This window comes from Mytilus trossulus, chromosome 12 (genome assembly GCF_036588685.1).
Source record: "Mytilus trossulus isolate FHL-02 chromosome 12, PNRI_Mtr1.1.1.hap1, whole genome shotgun sequence".
Taxonomy (NCBI): domain Eukaryota; kingdom Metazoa; phylum Mollusca; class Bivalvia; order Mytilida; family Mytilidae; genus Mytilus; species Mytilus trossulus.
The window spans coordinates 48,145,667-48,161,955 of NC_086384.1; the positions used below are offsets into that span (position 1 = coordinate 48,145,667).

Below are 16,289 nucleotides of genomic sequence, written 5' to 3' on the forward strand. Positions count from 1 at the left end.
ATTAACATAGACCAAGGTGAGTGACACAGGCTCTTTAGAGCCTCTAGTTTAAGAATTTCAAATTCTAGTTTGATTTGAAATTTTGCAAATGTTTTAAACTGATCAAATATTTGTTCCTATTCCTGCATTAAATGAACTTTTTTGCTGCTTTTTTTTTTTAAATTTATATAAAGTATCTTGTTAGATCAAAATAATCCTGTATGCTTAAATGCATGCTGACAGCAATCTGTCATGACACTGTGACATGTACAACGAGCCTCAGTTTAAAACTTGTGAATAGTTTGAAAGAAAAAATTGATGATTTTGTGTATTGTTAAGATTATTATTACATGCACACATTTACTGATGTCATATAACAGTCGGAAGCAAAACATATACAACCAACTTTAGCAAGAAAGTGTTTGATATTTTCATTAAATATTATGCTTTGGGTTTAAGATTTCTGAGATGTGTAATATTTAAGGAATGACTGTAATATTTTTCTGTCTATGAAGAAATAACATAAAAAATTTGGTGCACACTGAATAAAATGCGTAGGGGGTTATTTAACAGTGTGCACCACATTGTTTATGTTATTTCGAATAGACAGAGGAAAAATATTACAATCATTTCTTATAATTAAATTCTAACTTCTATTTTAAACTGTAGAAAACCATGAAAAAACGTTGATGACTTCACGTTCACATGACTAAATTTTGTCTATGGGCTGATTACAAACTAACATCAGCCAATCAGAAGATGCATTACATCAAAAATTAAATGATATGTAAATAACATTTTCATCATTCATCATTTATTATATTGCAACAGTCCAGCCTTAACAGCAGCTTTGAGAGATTTAGCAACTCAGATACCACAACTGAAGAAAGATATTCAAGATGGACTCTTGAAAATTCTGTCTCTTGTTCTGATTGGTCGACCATTAAAGCACCCAGGTGCTCCCAAAAGTCCACTGTCTCCACTTCCTATAGCAGGTATATTTTTAGATATTCAAAAGTTTTTTCACCAGCTTTAATAAAACATAACATCCGGACACAATTTCTGATGATGTAAGGAGAATAGTCCATCTACAAAATATTCCTCAAAGTAGAGAGGGATGAAGTTTTTTGGGGTGTGGAAAATATGGGGTAAAACAAAGTGGGGATGTGGGGGAGTGGGGGAAACTGACTATAAAAAGGGGGATTTAGAAAATTAGCACATTTTTTCATGGCTCTCCTAGTAAACAATAATGATTAAATTTTTGTATTGCAGTGAGTTACTCTAGTAATTTGCTGCAGTATGTCAGAGATTAGAACCTATTCTTGTATTGTTTGTCTAATAGGATAAAATTGAAAAAAGAGCTGTTCCATTTAAAGTAATTACATGATACACAGGGCAGACGTTACTAAGTTGTAAACTTGTGTCTGATCCTTTTGTCATTTTGAACAATAAAATATGTTTAAACTAAACAGGGCCGAGTCAACACTTTGAAAAAAGAAGAAGCATCTAGAGAGGCAATTTTCTACCATCTCCTACATTTTCATGGTACAAAGTAGACATTATTGACCACCTATCAGGAGATTTAGAAAATGCATCCTTGGGTTCCAAGTCTATTTTGATGGAAGAGATAAATGTTGATTTCCAACTTTATTCTTTAGAAAACATAAGAATTGTGAGAAAAAATAGAAATTTTACACAAGAGTGTCATTTAGTATGATTATTTAATTATTTCTTGTTCTGTTTTAACAGGTGCCTTGTTGTCACCAACAGACAGCCATGATACAACAAGTATAACATTGGCTCTAAGGACACTTGGAAGCTTTGATTTTGAAGGTTTGTTTTCAACAATATCTCTCTATGACTATGCAACTAAACAATATTTAACCTTTTGGATATTAAGCTAAATTGTCTCTGGAGGATCCTGGTTCTGTCTTTCAATAAATTTCTGAGATCCTGCAACAATCACTTATTAGTTATAACGTCAATTGTTTTAAATTGTGATGTAATCTTCCACAGGAACTTTTGTGGTTTTAACTTTTAAGTAAGATTTTGACCAAGATTTCATGGTTCTCTGAACATTTACACAAGGTACTGCAAGGATATTAATACATGTACAAATGACACCTCTATATAATCAATCCTGGAATAGCCCTGAACTAGAGGTAGAAAAAACTCTGTAATGTATTTTTTTATATTGACAGGTCATTCCTTGACACAGTTTGTCAAACATTGTGCAGAACATTATTTGTCTAGTGAATATAAAGAGATCAGAATGGAAGCGGTTAGAACTTGTGCTAGATTGTTATCTCCCCTGCTTAAGGTATGAAATTTAGAGGAATTATCTCCCCTGTCTAAGATATGAAATTAAGAACAGTTATCTCCCCTGCTTAAGGTATGAAATTTAGAGGAATTATCTCCCCTGTCTAAGATATGAAATTTAGAACAGTTATCTCCCCTTTCAATTTTTTGAAATATTAAAACTTTTCTACTTCATGAATAGATAACTTAGCTATATTTGGCAATTTCTTTTAGGCATTTTTGGTCCTAAATGCTCTTTAACTTCAGGAAAAACATCAAATGGTTATAAAGCAACATATTGAATTTGAATGATTGCCTTAAATTCACTGATATTATGGAGCAAATTTATTTTTAATTTCCTGTTTCTGATATTATACATTATTTAAGTAATAACAATAGAATTTAGACATTATTAAAAGATTTTTACTGTTGTTTGAAAAGGTAACCATTTTATTTCTAGATAAATGGGTCAATCTCTATAATTGTCAGATTGTAGCAGTTACTTGTGAATAATTTTTAACAAATGTTTACAATTAGGCAAAAGGAAGAAAAACATAAAATTAATTTGAAATATTTATTTTTATCTTGTGACTTCCATTTCAGTTGTTAGCTTCCAATCAGGGCCAAGTAAGCATGGCAGCCATGAACACAGTAGCAGAAGTACTACACAAGCTACTTGTTGTTGGAATCACAGACACAGGTCAGAACTTATATATTATGTTTCAATCTAGCCATTTTGGCAAAGTTTGCTGTAGGGCTCTACCATTTAAATGTATGTTGAAGGGTAGGAAGGGACTTTTCAAAATATCTCTACAACCAAAAACCATTTTTTTAAAGATAATATTGCATGATATAAGCATGCTGAAAAAAGACCCATGACCCCCATTTAATAATTAAACTTTCCTTCATACCCTACAACACATTTTAATGGCATAGTCCTTAGCAATGTTGTTGGCTTTATTGCTTCAGGAGTTCATATACAAAATCAATTACATTTTCACAATAACATCAAAGTGCAAGTGATGTGTAAAAGAACAAGAGCATCAAAAGCCATTTGGGCAAAGTTTGCTTTTACAAAATGGTGGACTTTATTGCTCTAGGAATTCATATACAAGAACTACTGCATTTTTCAATGAAATCCAAGTGAAGTGTAAAAGAACAAGAACATCAAGTGGGCCGTTAAGGGGGGAGGGGTATGTGCAGGGACAAACAGAAAATAAAATGGCAATTTCACAATGAACGAAAAATGAAAAATAGCTTGCATATTGCTTTATCACAAAATGCACAAAACACCATGAAATAATTACCAAGAATGAAAAACAGGAAATAAGAATTAAAAATACTTTGCACGAAAACAACTCTTTGTAACCTCTGTAAATGCCAACAATCAATCAATACACTTTATACAATTTTTTCGACTTATCCTTTCAGATTCTGACATACGATTTTGTGTACTGGCCTCCTTAGATGACAGATTTGACCCACATCTTGCCCAGGCAGAAAATCTGAGTGCTTTATTTGTTGCCTTGAATGATGAAGTGTTTGAGATTAGAGAATTGGCAATCTGTATGATTGGAAGACTCAGTAGTAAAAATCCTGCCTATGTGATGCCCTCATTGAGGAAAACCCTAATACAGGTATTTATCTGTTAAAAATTCTACCTATGTTATGCCCTTGTTGAGGAAAACCTTAATACAGATATTTATCTGTTAAAAAACCTGCCTATGTGATGCCCTCATTGAGGAAAACCCTAATACAGGTATTTATCTGTTAAAAATTCTGCCTATGTGATGCCCTTGTTGAGGAAAACCTTAATACAGATATTTATCTGTTAAAAATCCTGCCTATGTGATGCCCTCATTGAGGAAAACCCTAATACAGGTATTTATCTGTTAAAAATTCTACCTATGTTATGCCCTTGTTGAGGAAAACCTTAATACAGATATTTATCTGTTAAAAAACCTGCCTATGTGATGCCCTCATTGAGGAAAACCCTAATACAGGTATTTATCTGTTAAAAATTCTGCCTATGTGATGCCCTTGTTGAGGAAAACCTTAATACAGATATTTATCTGTTAAAAATCCTGCCTATGTGATGACCTTGTTGAGGAAAACCTTAATACAGATATTTATCTGTTAAAAATCCTGCCTATGTGATGACCTTGTTGAGGAAAACCTTAATACCGATATTTATCTGTTAAAAATCCTGCCTATGTGATGACCTCATTGAAGAAAACCTTAATACAGGCATGTATTCGTCTCCTTATACTGGTATTAATTTATAACGATTTGCTCCAGATGTTATTCATTTTATCATTCTCTCAAAGGAATCCACACAGACCATTTTACCTTTATTTAAATTAAATTTATAGATAAGTCCAAGGAACCAAAACCTTGTGATGGTACAAGCTGTTAGAGTGATCAGGATGGATGTAAAACAAAGTATGCTGTGGTAGTCTTAAAACCTTATAACTGCAAACTATATGAAGGAAGTACTGCATCCAGTGGCAATTGGAATATAAACCTAATTGCCTATTTGTCCACCAACACTGGACATCACAATGATTCCCATAAAATTATAACATCACACTAGTAAATATCTTATGCCTCCATTGAAAAGTGATTGTTGTATGATGTTAAAAATTCAAGAGGTGCAAATTCCCTGGTCAAGGGGCACAGATTTTCAAATAGCGATAAGATGTATTGTGAGATGTATTGTCCTCGCATATGTTCAGAGTACTCTTTATAAAGTTTTGCATCGTGACTACAAAATATCAAATCAAATTTGATATCTGAATTAAAGATTAAGGCCTGAATAGTGTTTTCTCTGTTCTATAAATATATTTCTGTTTCCATAGATTCTTCTGTTCTATAAATAGATTTCTTGTTTCTTTAGATTCTAACAGAATTAGAACACAGTGGGGTTGGTAGAAACAAGGAACAAGCAGCCAGGATGTTGGGATTACTGGTTGCCAATGCATCCAGACTTATAAGACCTTACATGGAACCAGTCTTAAAGGTACTTATTTACATTTTGATTGATTTGTTATGTTTTCTTTGCCTCAATAATTATGATATTATATGAAGTCATTGACTGATCGGCTTAAAACACATATTAGGTTCTTTTGAATTTCTTTCTAATTGCTGTTGCTTCAACATAGCATTTGTTCATAAGGAAATCAATACTTTCCCAAAAATTTGTTTATCTGGCCATTATTTAGTATTGGTACATATTTTTCATCACTTGGATTTTATTTTGTACACTCAAATTAATCAATGAATGGTTCGTTTTTCAAGGCGAAATTGAATGGATTCAGGAGATAACAATAACTATTGTATATACTAAATAGGATAGTTCACATTACAAATTTTTTAAAGGCCAACAGGATTCTGGGGAAAGATTTAATTTCCTCGGCAATAACAAAATATTGATTGTTTTATGAAGAATGCTTGGTTCAATTGCTGTCTCTTATTGAAAATAAAGATAGTGTTATCATTATACGAGGTGTCATGGTTTCTTCCTAGATTTAAATCTAATGCATTTTCAGGTATTAATCCCCAAATTAAAGGAACCAGACCCTAATCCTTCTGTGACCATTAGTGTATTAGCTGCTATTGGAGAACAAGCTCAGGTAAGATCCGTTGGAATTTAGGAGTTTTTTTGTAGTTTTTTCTTGATGAAGTACTGTAAACTAACTACCTTGTTTTCGGGGATACTTTATTTTGCATTTAGCCCATACTAGCCATTTTTCACAGTGATTTAATTTCACAATTTTCAATTTTTGATCATGCAGTTAAATAAGGATAGGTATATGTTTTACATATTCCCTATAATTTATATTAGCGTTATTTTTTCAACTCATGAAAGTCAAGTAAATAAATAGCTCTTAATCTTTACCTTGAAAGGAACAAATGCATTTACCATGTCAAAGTAATTTTGTGGGTTACTAGTTACTGTGATTTCATAATCAATGATTAATTTTGCAAAAACATCTTCTATCAAAGTGATCTTTAATTGTGAATTAAATCTCTGCTTATGATTGTATAATTTAAGTAGACATTTGCAGTTCCTTATATTTACATAAAAGAAACATATAAACCATAGTAAGTCTTAATAAATAATTTGACAACTTGACTGTTCATAAGTTTGAAATCATCTTAGAACTAGATAACTGATTTTATATAGCTGCAGCTATTTTGATTATTATACCCTGCTTTTAAAAAAAGTGTGTGTGGGGGGTATACTATTATACCTCTGTTTGTCCATCCCTCAGTCCATCCATCCGAACGTCCATCCCATGAATATTTTTGTCACATTTTTCTCAGGAACTACTTGACAAGGATTTCTGAAATTTTGTTACAGGGTTTATATAAGTCAGTTATACTGTAATTTGTTTTCAGATTCATCACTTAACAACTTGCTGTTTACTGAACACTTGTATAATTTTCCTTCTTTAAGTCTTGCAAATGCTTTAATTAGTTTTTTTCTTTTTTTTTTACAGAGCATAAATTTGCAATGATAAAAGCACACATTAATTTCTGAATTGTAGTATTGTTCATGATTTCAGGCACTCTTCATTACATAGATATAAGAAGATGTGGTATTGTAAAGCAAAATTATATCCAGGTGAAATTTGTTCCGGAGGAAAAAATGTCACAGTAGTTGTTGTTATTTTTTTATCCGGAGGAAAACATTTCCCTGGGATATTTTTTCCTTTGCCGTGAAATTCTATCTGGGTAGTTAACTTATTGAATAGTTATTAGAAAAAACGTATCCTTTACAAATACTATAGAATAATAAAAATGTATTTGAATTAAACCTATTTTGTAAAAAAAAACCATATTTTAATGGGAATTATTTCACAAATTATCATTGAAAAAATTTCCTAAAAAAATTTCAGTAAATATCATTCTTTTAAAAGAAAATTATCATTAAACATAGGAAAGAAAACCATAAATAATTTCAAAGATCATAATTGTGAAATAATATCATGATTAAATAAGGTAAGTGAAATACATGTAAAAGTGAGTTGTTTTCAGATCTCAGTACAAATATAGATTAAAACGTAAAGGTAGAAATATAGTTGCATTACTACTATTTAATAACAGTAATGGAAAAATTTGATTATGATAATATTTTTAACTATATAAATAGTCTGGGAACAAATATGTTGTTGTTGATTATATGGAAATCAGATAAATTATAGCATAACAATATATTGGAACAAAAGCAGTTTTAACAGCTGGATAGTATTTACCTGTGAAATAATATCTGTCTTATTAAATATTTATGTTGTAAGTCATCTTGTTATATAAATGAATATATAAAAAATAAGATTCAAGGAAAAATTTCACTATGAAATAGATTCAGGAATATATTATATTAATATCTTTAAGATATAAATTGCTCATATATAATTACCTCCCTTTGATAAATTATGCAAATTTGTTCTACCTTTGTGAAACATTTTACAATTAAAGTCAGGTATATATTGATTGCGAGTAACTTCCATACTAAATAATGGGAGTATATTTCACAAGGTTCTGTGAAATATGATACGGCAAATATATACCGGTACATACTATCCGCATAACACAGATAGATTTTCACTCCTCTGGAAAAATTCTACCTGTGAAATACCATGCCTGGAAATAAATTACCGTGACAAATTATCCTCAGGATAAAATATCACAGAGGAAGAAATAAACCGTTACAGTATGAGTGCCAATGAGACAACTCTCCATCCAAGTTACAATTTGTAAAAGTAAACCATTATAGGTGAAAGTACGGCTTCAACATAGAGCCTGAGTTCACATCGAACAGCAAGCTATAAACAACACCAAAAATGATTCAAACTGGAAAACCAACAGTGTAATCTATATAAAAAACAAGAAACAAGAAAAAAATATGAACCACATCAACAAATGATAACCACCAAACATCAGGTTCCTTACTAAGCACAGGTGAAAACAAATAAGGCTGTTTTAAATGTTTTGATAAGTACCAACCTTCACCCTGACTTGAAACAATAGTGTAACATCACAGCATCCTCTTTTTTTTTTATTTTACAGGTCAGTGGTATTGAAATGAAGAAATCTATGGATGAATTATTACCTATTATTATAGAAATGCTTCAGGACTCCTCATCTTTGCAGAAAAGAGAGGTAATATTTTATTAAGATTGTACATAACACTGCAGGAAGATAACTCTGCAAAAAACAGCTGAACGTTTTATTTTTGTTCTTATGTTGAGGAAATACTACTTGTCTCAATGATCTAAATTAGTGTTTGGCTATATATCCAATGAAATTTTTTCCAATTAAGTGTGATCTTATTTTTGGAAGTTTTAAAATTTTGACAAAGGATCAAAGTAAATTTTTTGTTCAAATTTTTTGAATTAAATGAGGCAAGTTTACTTAAGTCACAGTGTTTGGTACCACATTAAAAATCAGCTGTTAACAGCAAAGTTACAAAAAAATGAATAAATCAACAAATCCCTGTTTTACTTGTGAAGTTAGGTGAGACAGTGTGAATTTTATAAAAAGGTGAATCTAAATAAATTTCTACTTTCTGAATCTTTTCAACAGCTATGCATAATGCTGCAACACAGCAGAGGTCTTTAAAGTAAGGATAGCATTTAAAGAGGAACTATTTCTGTTTATTTATAGGAATGGACAGCTCAGTCAGCTTGAGCACATTTTTTTTCCACTGCATAATAGACTTTTGATAAAAAAAAATAAAGAAAAATATATTGGATAAACATACATACATTAAATGATAAAACTAATTGGATAATTTTTAATCCTCGTTTCACTTGTTTTGAGTGGCAACACAGGTTTTAATGTCTTGTAGATTTTGATATGCATTTATTTAATTATTACAGGTAGCATTATGGACACTCGGACAGCTGGTAGAAAGTACAGGATATGTCACAGAACCTTATAGGAAGTACCCCTCATTACTGGACATACTGTTAGCCTTCCTTAAAACAGAACAGTCACCAGGTATCAGGAGAGAGGTAAGAATCAAGGGGAGAGTTTTCTCCCTTACTGAACATACTGATAGCCTTCCAAGAGGAGAGTTAGCTCCCTTACTGGACATACTGTTAGCCTTCCTTAAAACAGAACATTCACCAGGTATCAGGAGAGAGGTAAGAATCAAGAGGAGAGTTTTCTCCATTACTGAACATACTGATAGCCTTCCAAGAGGAGAGTTAGCTCCCTTACTGGACATACTGTTAGCTTTTCTTAAAACAGAACAGTTTAGAGTTGCCCCTTTTACTTGAAATAATCACATATACATTAAAGACAAATTGACCTTGCCATGACCAAAATGTGAAATTACAAAAAAGTCAACAAGAAAACTGTAGTCTGAGCATGCTTAGCAACATGAATCACATCAGAACTAAGGGTGATCTCAGGTGTCTGAAAGGGTTAAAAGATGCTGCTCACATGTGGCACCTGTTATGTTCCTCATGTAGGTACAATTTCAGTGATAAGTGTCTCACAGTACAATAATTTATATTCTAATGCAACATCATATGTAACATTCATTTTGATTGGATAACATCACTAATTTTCATGGCATCAATTTCAGTTGAAAAAGCACAGACGACTTATGACAGATTTTAAATGTATTATTTGATCTTGTTTTCAGTTTCAATATAATGTAGATACCGATATTGTATTTTAAGCTCTGATGGCATAAATTGGTGATTTGATGGTCCCATATAAAGAATTGCCAGTAAACTCATTTTGCAACCATCAAATCACCAATTGATGCTGTCAGAGCTTTTAATATACAATACACATTATCTCCTAATTGGATGAATAAATGACTAGATGAACTTGTTGTATTTTAGATTCACATGTTTTGTAGGTGATCCGTGTATTAGGTTTACTTGGTGCTTTAGATCCACACAAACACAAGATGAACTTAGGATTAATACAGAAAACAGAAGCTGGGGCTGTATTTAGTATGTCTGATCCAAAAGCTAATCAGGATGCTTCGCAACCAGGTACAAAATAATTCTTTTTGGAACTAAATTAAACAGTTTTCTGAAAATTTAAAATTACATGATTGTACTGTGAATTTATTTAATTTTTTGGAAACCAATTTTTGTGGATTGTTGAGAAAGATAAAAAATTCTTTAAGATTTGATTCTGGGGTTTGACAAAGTCTGAATAGAAGCTTATAGAGAATTTTAAATACTTCATCCAAAATTTTGATTTGTGGTTTGATAAATTTCATCAAGAAATCCAAAAAAAATAGTTTCCCAAATACAAAGAATTATGAATCAAACATATTAAATACACCCATTAATGTGTTAGCCACATTGGGTGCATTTAATTTACTAAAAGATATTCTGGTTAATGCAAAAAGATAGATTTCAATAATTTAGGAGGGGGATCTATCAGCAATTTGATCTTATTTTATGATAAAGCATGATAAATGCTGGATATCTCATGACATTTTGTTGTAAGTAACTATAAAACTCTGTATAGAGTGCTTGATATGAAAGAAGATGTATATGCCTTGTTCACCAGTGAAGTCTATGTAAAAGAGTTTAGTCCGTTTTGCAAAAGCATTGTGGATACAACGTTGGATATCAATTTTTGGTTGTGTTTGTAAGTATATGTATCCCGTAAATGTATTTGTTCAATGAATTGGATTTTTTTATAGGCTTGTATGCAGACAGTGATAAAATATAGTAATACATGTAATATATTCACAAAAGTGCAAGTATTCCTCAATCCACAAAAATTGAAACATACCAAAATAACTGAATTTACAGTATTAATAGTATTGCAGTGTCATAATAAAAACCAGAAACAACTTATGTTTTAAGTAAAATGATTAAATTTTTTGTAGAGAATACCAGTGAAATGCTAGCAAACATGAGTGCCACTGCGACTCTTGAAGAATTTTATTTAGCCATTGCTATAGCAACACTTATGAAGATCATCCGTGACCCTAATCTATCTCAGCACCATACAATGGTTGTCCAGGCGATAACCTTTATATTTAAATCAGTTGGCATCAAATGTGTACCATACATCCAACAGGTTATACCAGCCTATCTGAATGTTATCAGAACTGCTGATACAAACTTTAGAGAGGTAAGTCTTGTTACTATGGTAATGACCTGTATATTGAGATGTATAGAGGTTAAAGGTGAATCATACATCCAACAGGTTATACCAGCCTATCTGAATGTTATCAGAACTGCTGATACAAACTTTAGAGAGGTAAGTCTTGTTACTATGGTAATGACCTGTATAATGAGATGATGAGAGGTTAAAGGTGAATCTTACATCCGACAGGTTATACCAGCCTATCTGAATGTTATAAGAACTGCTGATACAAATTTTAGAGAGGTAAGTCTTGTTACTATGGTAATGACCTGTATATTGAGATGATGAGAGGTTAAAGGCGAATCCTATGTATATTGAAAATTGGCATGCAGAAAGGTGACACCTGTACAATTCAGGATATACCTTGTTTTTATAAAGTTAAACTTAAGGTAAAATATTTAGAAAGCTGTGAAAATTGCAAAATTTGATTGAACAGATAGGGACTTTTAATTGGTGGTATGACACCTTGAAGCGAAATGCGGTGAAGCATCAAATTCAGAAAACAATTGTTTTTTTTTGTTTAACTGATCTTATGACATAATACTAGGCACATTTCAATCTTTTTGGGGGCAAAATATCACATATTGTATATTTAGAGCCTAAAACTTGAGTTTGTGCTATTTTTAGCTTTTCTCACCCTGACAATATGCTTTAATATAAACAAAATGTCCTAAATTGTTATAAATGCACTGAAAGTTGTATCTGTGGTGTTAAACATTTAAACATAGGTTATTTACTACACCCAAAAAAATTTTGTCATTCAGATTTAATGAAATTATTTGATTTTTACCTCTTATATCATTGCGTCATACTATTTACTTGGAAGATAGCATAGCCAAATGTAAACACTGCAGAAACTCACAAAAATACCATTTATTATTCCAAATGAAATTTTTATATCTTAAATTTTATTAACTGATGTAAATAAAAACAGTTTAATGACCATAACTGCACTTTTGATCAATCTGTAGTATATTACTGACACCAGATGGAAAAAAGGGGGGTCAATATTCCTTGACACTTCAATACCTTGAATTTTTTACTTAATTCATTGCGAGAACTGTTGAAAGTCTTTAAAGTAGTAGAACAAACAAGGAAAAATAAGTAAAAACTGATCTTAATATTGAAAGTTTATGTTCCTGTAGCCCAAAATGAAATTTTCAAGTATTTTCTATCAAAGTCATACATTACAGTCAGTTTAAATTGAGCTGAGAAATTTTTAATATAAGTTGCATTATGCTCAGAAAAGCTGTTTTTAACTTCAAATTGACTAAGGATTAAGAATAAAACAAAACAAAAGATTTCTAATCAACTTTTTTGTCTCTTTAGGTGTCATACCACCAATTACTCCCTCAAATTTAGAACGTATGTGAAAGTAGGCCTACTCAGACAAAAAATAGTGTATTTGATGTCATTATTCACCTAAACTAACCAATACATTTGCAGAAATGAAACTTTTGTTGAAAGAGAAATATATCAAGACCATTTTGAGCCAAATTTTATCTGTCTAGGAGTTTGCATTTAAAATTGAGGATTAATACTCTCCATGGTATATTAATTTAAGATTGTCAGAAAACCAGGGGTTATTTTTAGTGGTACCTCCTTTAGGAAGCTCTCTTCTTTCTTATATGATTAAGAATGTATATTGAAAATTGGCATGCAGAAGGGTGACACCTGTACAATTCAGGATATACCTAGTTTCTATGAAGTTAAACTTAAGGTTAAATATTTAGAAAGCTATGAAAATTGCAAAATTTGGTTGAACAGATAGGGACTTTTAATTGGTGGTATGACACCTGAATAATGGACTTTTTTTCTGTATTTCAGTTTTTGTTCCAACAGTTGGGTGTGATCATCTCTATAGTGAAACAGCACATCAGAAATTACCTGGATGATATCTTTGATTTGATAAAGGTAAAATTAGAAATAGTAACTATTATATTGTGGTTTCGTGGTAACTTCAAGAAATGTTGTACAAAAAGAGTTACAGATTGAAATGTTAACACATTTATATGTTGCCCAACATGTACAATAGGGGAATTTGTACCTTACAATGATTTTAGTACTCTCTAAACACAAATTTTGCATGTGACCATGATTTATTTGTTCGCAGATTTACTGCTTTTATTTGTTTAATTTGGATATAATTATTCAATTTAAGGTACATTCAAGCATTTGCATTTACAATGTATATAGAATTTGCATACAATTTTAATTTTCAACTTGAAGAAACTTGGAAAATTGGTCATAAGACAATAACAATCAAAACCAAGGAGTAAAAAAAGACTCACAAAACCAAAGGGCATTTACATCAACAGTTATAATTAATAATTAAGAAACAACACGAACTCCACTAAAAACCGGGAGTGAAATCAGGTGTTCCAGAAGGGTAAGCATTTCCTGCATTGTATACGGCACCCGTCGTGTTATTTCTTTGTTCAGTTCATTAATGATGGAAGGTTATAATGACTGAGGAAGAATATCAGATATGATTTCTTACACACTTTTGTCATAATGGCCAATCAGGTCATGATGGCGACCGTAAAATTTCTCAAGTCATAAGACTTTTGACTTGTTCAACCATGCAAAATAGTGAAAATTAATGGGAATGGGTAAACCCATAGGATGCTTAGGAGTACACATTGTCTTCCAAGTTGGACCACTTTTACGTGCCTCATGCTAGAGGACTAGCGTTAGCATAGAGCCCTATTTGTACACTTTTACGTGCCTCATGCTTGCGGACTAGCGTTAGTGTAGAGCCCTATTTGAACACTTTTACGTGCCTCATACTAGAGGACTAGCGTTAGTGTAGAGCCCTATTTGGACACTTTACGTGCCTCATGCTAGAGGAATAGCGTTAGTGTAGAGCCCTATTTGTAAAATATCCTGCTTTTATTTCAGTTATTGTAAGCATAGTCATATTTAGAGAATGATCAGCTACCCAGGATGTTTACCATGGGATGATAGAGTCTTGTACGAAGACATCATTATGTTTTATGTACCTCTTTGTTTTGTATAATTTTAGGACTACTGGACCCCCAACAGTCAGATGCAGAGTACTATTATTTTATTGGTAGAACAGATAGTGTCAGCACTGGGGACGGAGTTCAAAATATATCTACCACAGATTATACCACAAATACTGAAAGTGTTCATGCATGATGCTAGTCAAAATAAAGTTGTAACAGATAAGGTAAAATGTTTGTGCAATAAAAAGTTTGTGCAAATAAAAGAGACTTAAGACCAACAAAATAAGGGCAAAAACTATATGTTTATTAATAAACAAGCAGCAACAAGCTATTTTAAAAACACTACATCAAAACCTAAAAACTGAGCAATGTTAACTCTAACACTACCAAAAACCTAAGGGGTGATCTTAGTTGAAAGATGAGATGATCCTGTTCTACATGTCCAAATTATGTCACCTATGGTACGATGTAGTGCCTAGAATATGTGTCAAGTTCCGTCCAAATTATATCACCTATGGTAAGATGTAGTGCCTAGAATATGTGTCAAGTTCCGTCCAAATTATATCACCTATGGTAAGATGTAGTGCCTAGAATATGTGTCAAGTTCCGTCCAAATTATATCACCTATGGTAAGATGTAGTGCCTAGAATATGTGTCAAGTTCCGTCCAAATTATGTCACCTATGGTACGATGTAGTGCCTAGAATATGTGTCAAGTTCAAAGATAAAAAACCAGATAAGAGCTTCTCAGTATAATATTTTTAATTTGGAAATCACACCCAAAGATCCCCTTATTGCAGGTAGGTAAAACATTCAGTTCATTCCTTTGCCATCATCATACCACTGTAATTAGTTGATTTTGACATACATTACCAAGCAGGCAACTATCAATGTGATATTAGCTGATACATAAAAGTGATTTTCTTTCTTTAAAGTTTGAAAAGTAGTTCAGTATTTTGTATTTGTAGCTATTGAATGTCTCCAGTTGTTTGGTGCTAATTTAGATGACTAGCTCCACCTATTGTTGTTACTAGTTGTTAAGATTTTTGTATATGTATTTGTAGCTATTGAAATGTCTTCAGTTATTTGGTGCTAATTTAGATGACTACCTCCACCTATTGCTGCCACCAGTTGTTAAGTTATTTGATTCTCATGATATTCCAATAGCTGTAAGAAGGTATATTCTCTTTTATTTGTTAGATTTTATAATTATTGTAAATTCAGAAATTATTGCGTGCATTTATTATTGCGATTTTATCATTTTGGACTTAAATACCATTTTAATTTTTATGATTTGAGAAAAATCATGTTTAATTCATATAAAATATTTCAAAATGCAAGCTTAAATTATTGTGTTTACCACTCTGTCCATACCTGTCAACTGACCCGTTTTCCGCGGGTGTGACCCGAGATTTTCACAATTCTGAGGGATCACCCTGGACACCCGCCGGGTCATTGAAATAACCCGGGAATTCCGAAAATGACCCGATTTCACCCGTATTTCTTAGCATTGAGATTGATTTCATAAGTAATATTCCTTTGAAATACCGGCAAATTCATAATTCTTCCATGAACAGGAAGTTCATCTAGCTATGTAAACTGTCAAATTAAGTGACCCATTAAGTGCATCATAGCTGTCAAGTGACCCGTATTCTGCGGGTGTGACCCGAGATTTTCACAATTCTGAGGGATCACCCGGATCACCCACCGGGTCATTGAAATAACCCGGGAATTCAGAAAATGACCATATTTCACCCGTATTTCTTAGCCTTGAGATTGATTTCATAAGTTATATTCAATTGAAATACCGGCAAATTCGTAATTCTTCCATGAACAGAAAGTTCATCTAGCTATGTAAACTGTCAAATTAATTGACCCATTAAGTGCATCATAGCTGTCAAGTGACCCG

At 32.0% G+C, this 16,289-nt stretch overlaps 1 protein-coding gene across 2 annotated transcripts in view; it reads left to right on the plus strand.

Annotated features, from left to right (window-relative positions):
* LOC134692730 (serine/threonine-protein kinase mTOR-like) overlaps positions 1–16,289 on the plus strand; it is a 95,799-nt gene that overhangs the window by 16,754 nt on the left and 62,756 nt on the right. For both annotated transcript variants that reach the window (XM_063553235.1, XM_063553236.1), the window contains 14 exons: positions 811–974; positions 1,729–1,812; positions 2,181–2,299; positions 2,881–2,977; positions 3,709–3,914; positions 5,174–5,296; positions 5,826–5,909; positions 8,350–8,442; positions 9,162–9,296; positions 10,157–10,295; positions 11,150–11,397; positions 13,240–13,326; positions 14,438–14,605; positions 15,445–15,557. In XM_063553235.1, the coding sequence (XP_063409305.1) occupies positions 811–974; positions 1,729–1,812; positions 2,181–2,299; positions 2,881–2,977; positions 3,709–3,914; positions 5,174–5,296; positions 5,826–5,909; positions 8,350–8,442; positions 9,162–9,296; positions 10,157–10,295; positions 11,150–11,397; positions 13,240–13,326; positions 14,438–14,605; positions 15,445–15,557 (1,860 nt within the window). The remainder of the gene's footprint in view (positions 1–810; positions 975–1,728; positions 1,813–2,180; positions 2,300–2,880; positions 2,978–3,708; positions 3,915–5,173; positions 5,297–5,825; positions 5,910–8,349; positions 8,443–9,161; positions 9,297–10,156; positions 10,296–11,149; positions 11,398–13,239; positions 13,327–14,437; positions 14,606–15,444; positions 15,558–16,289) is intronic.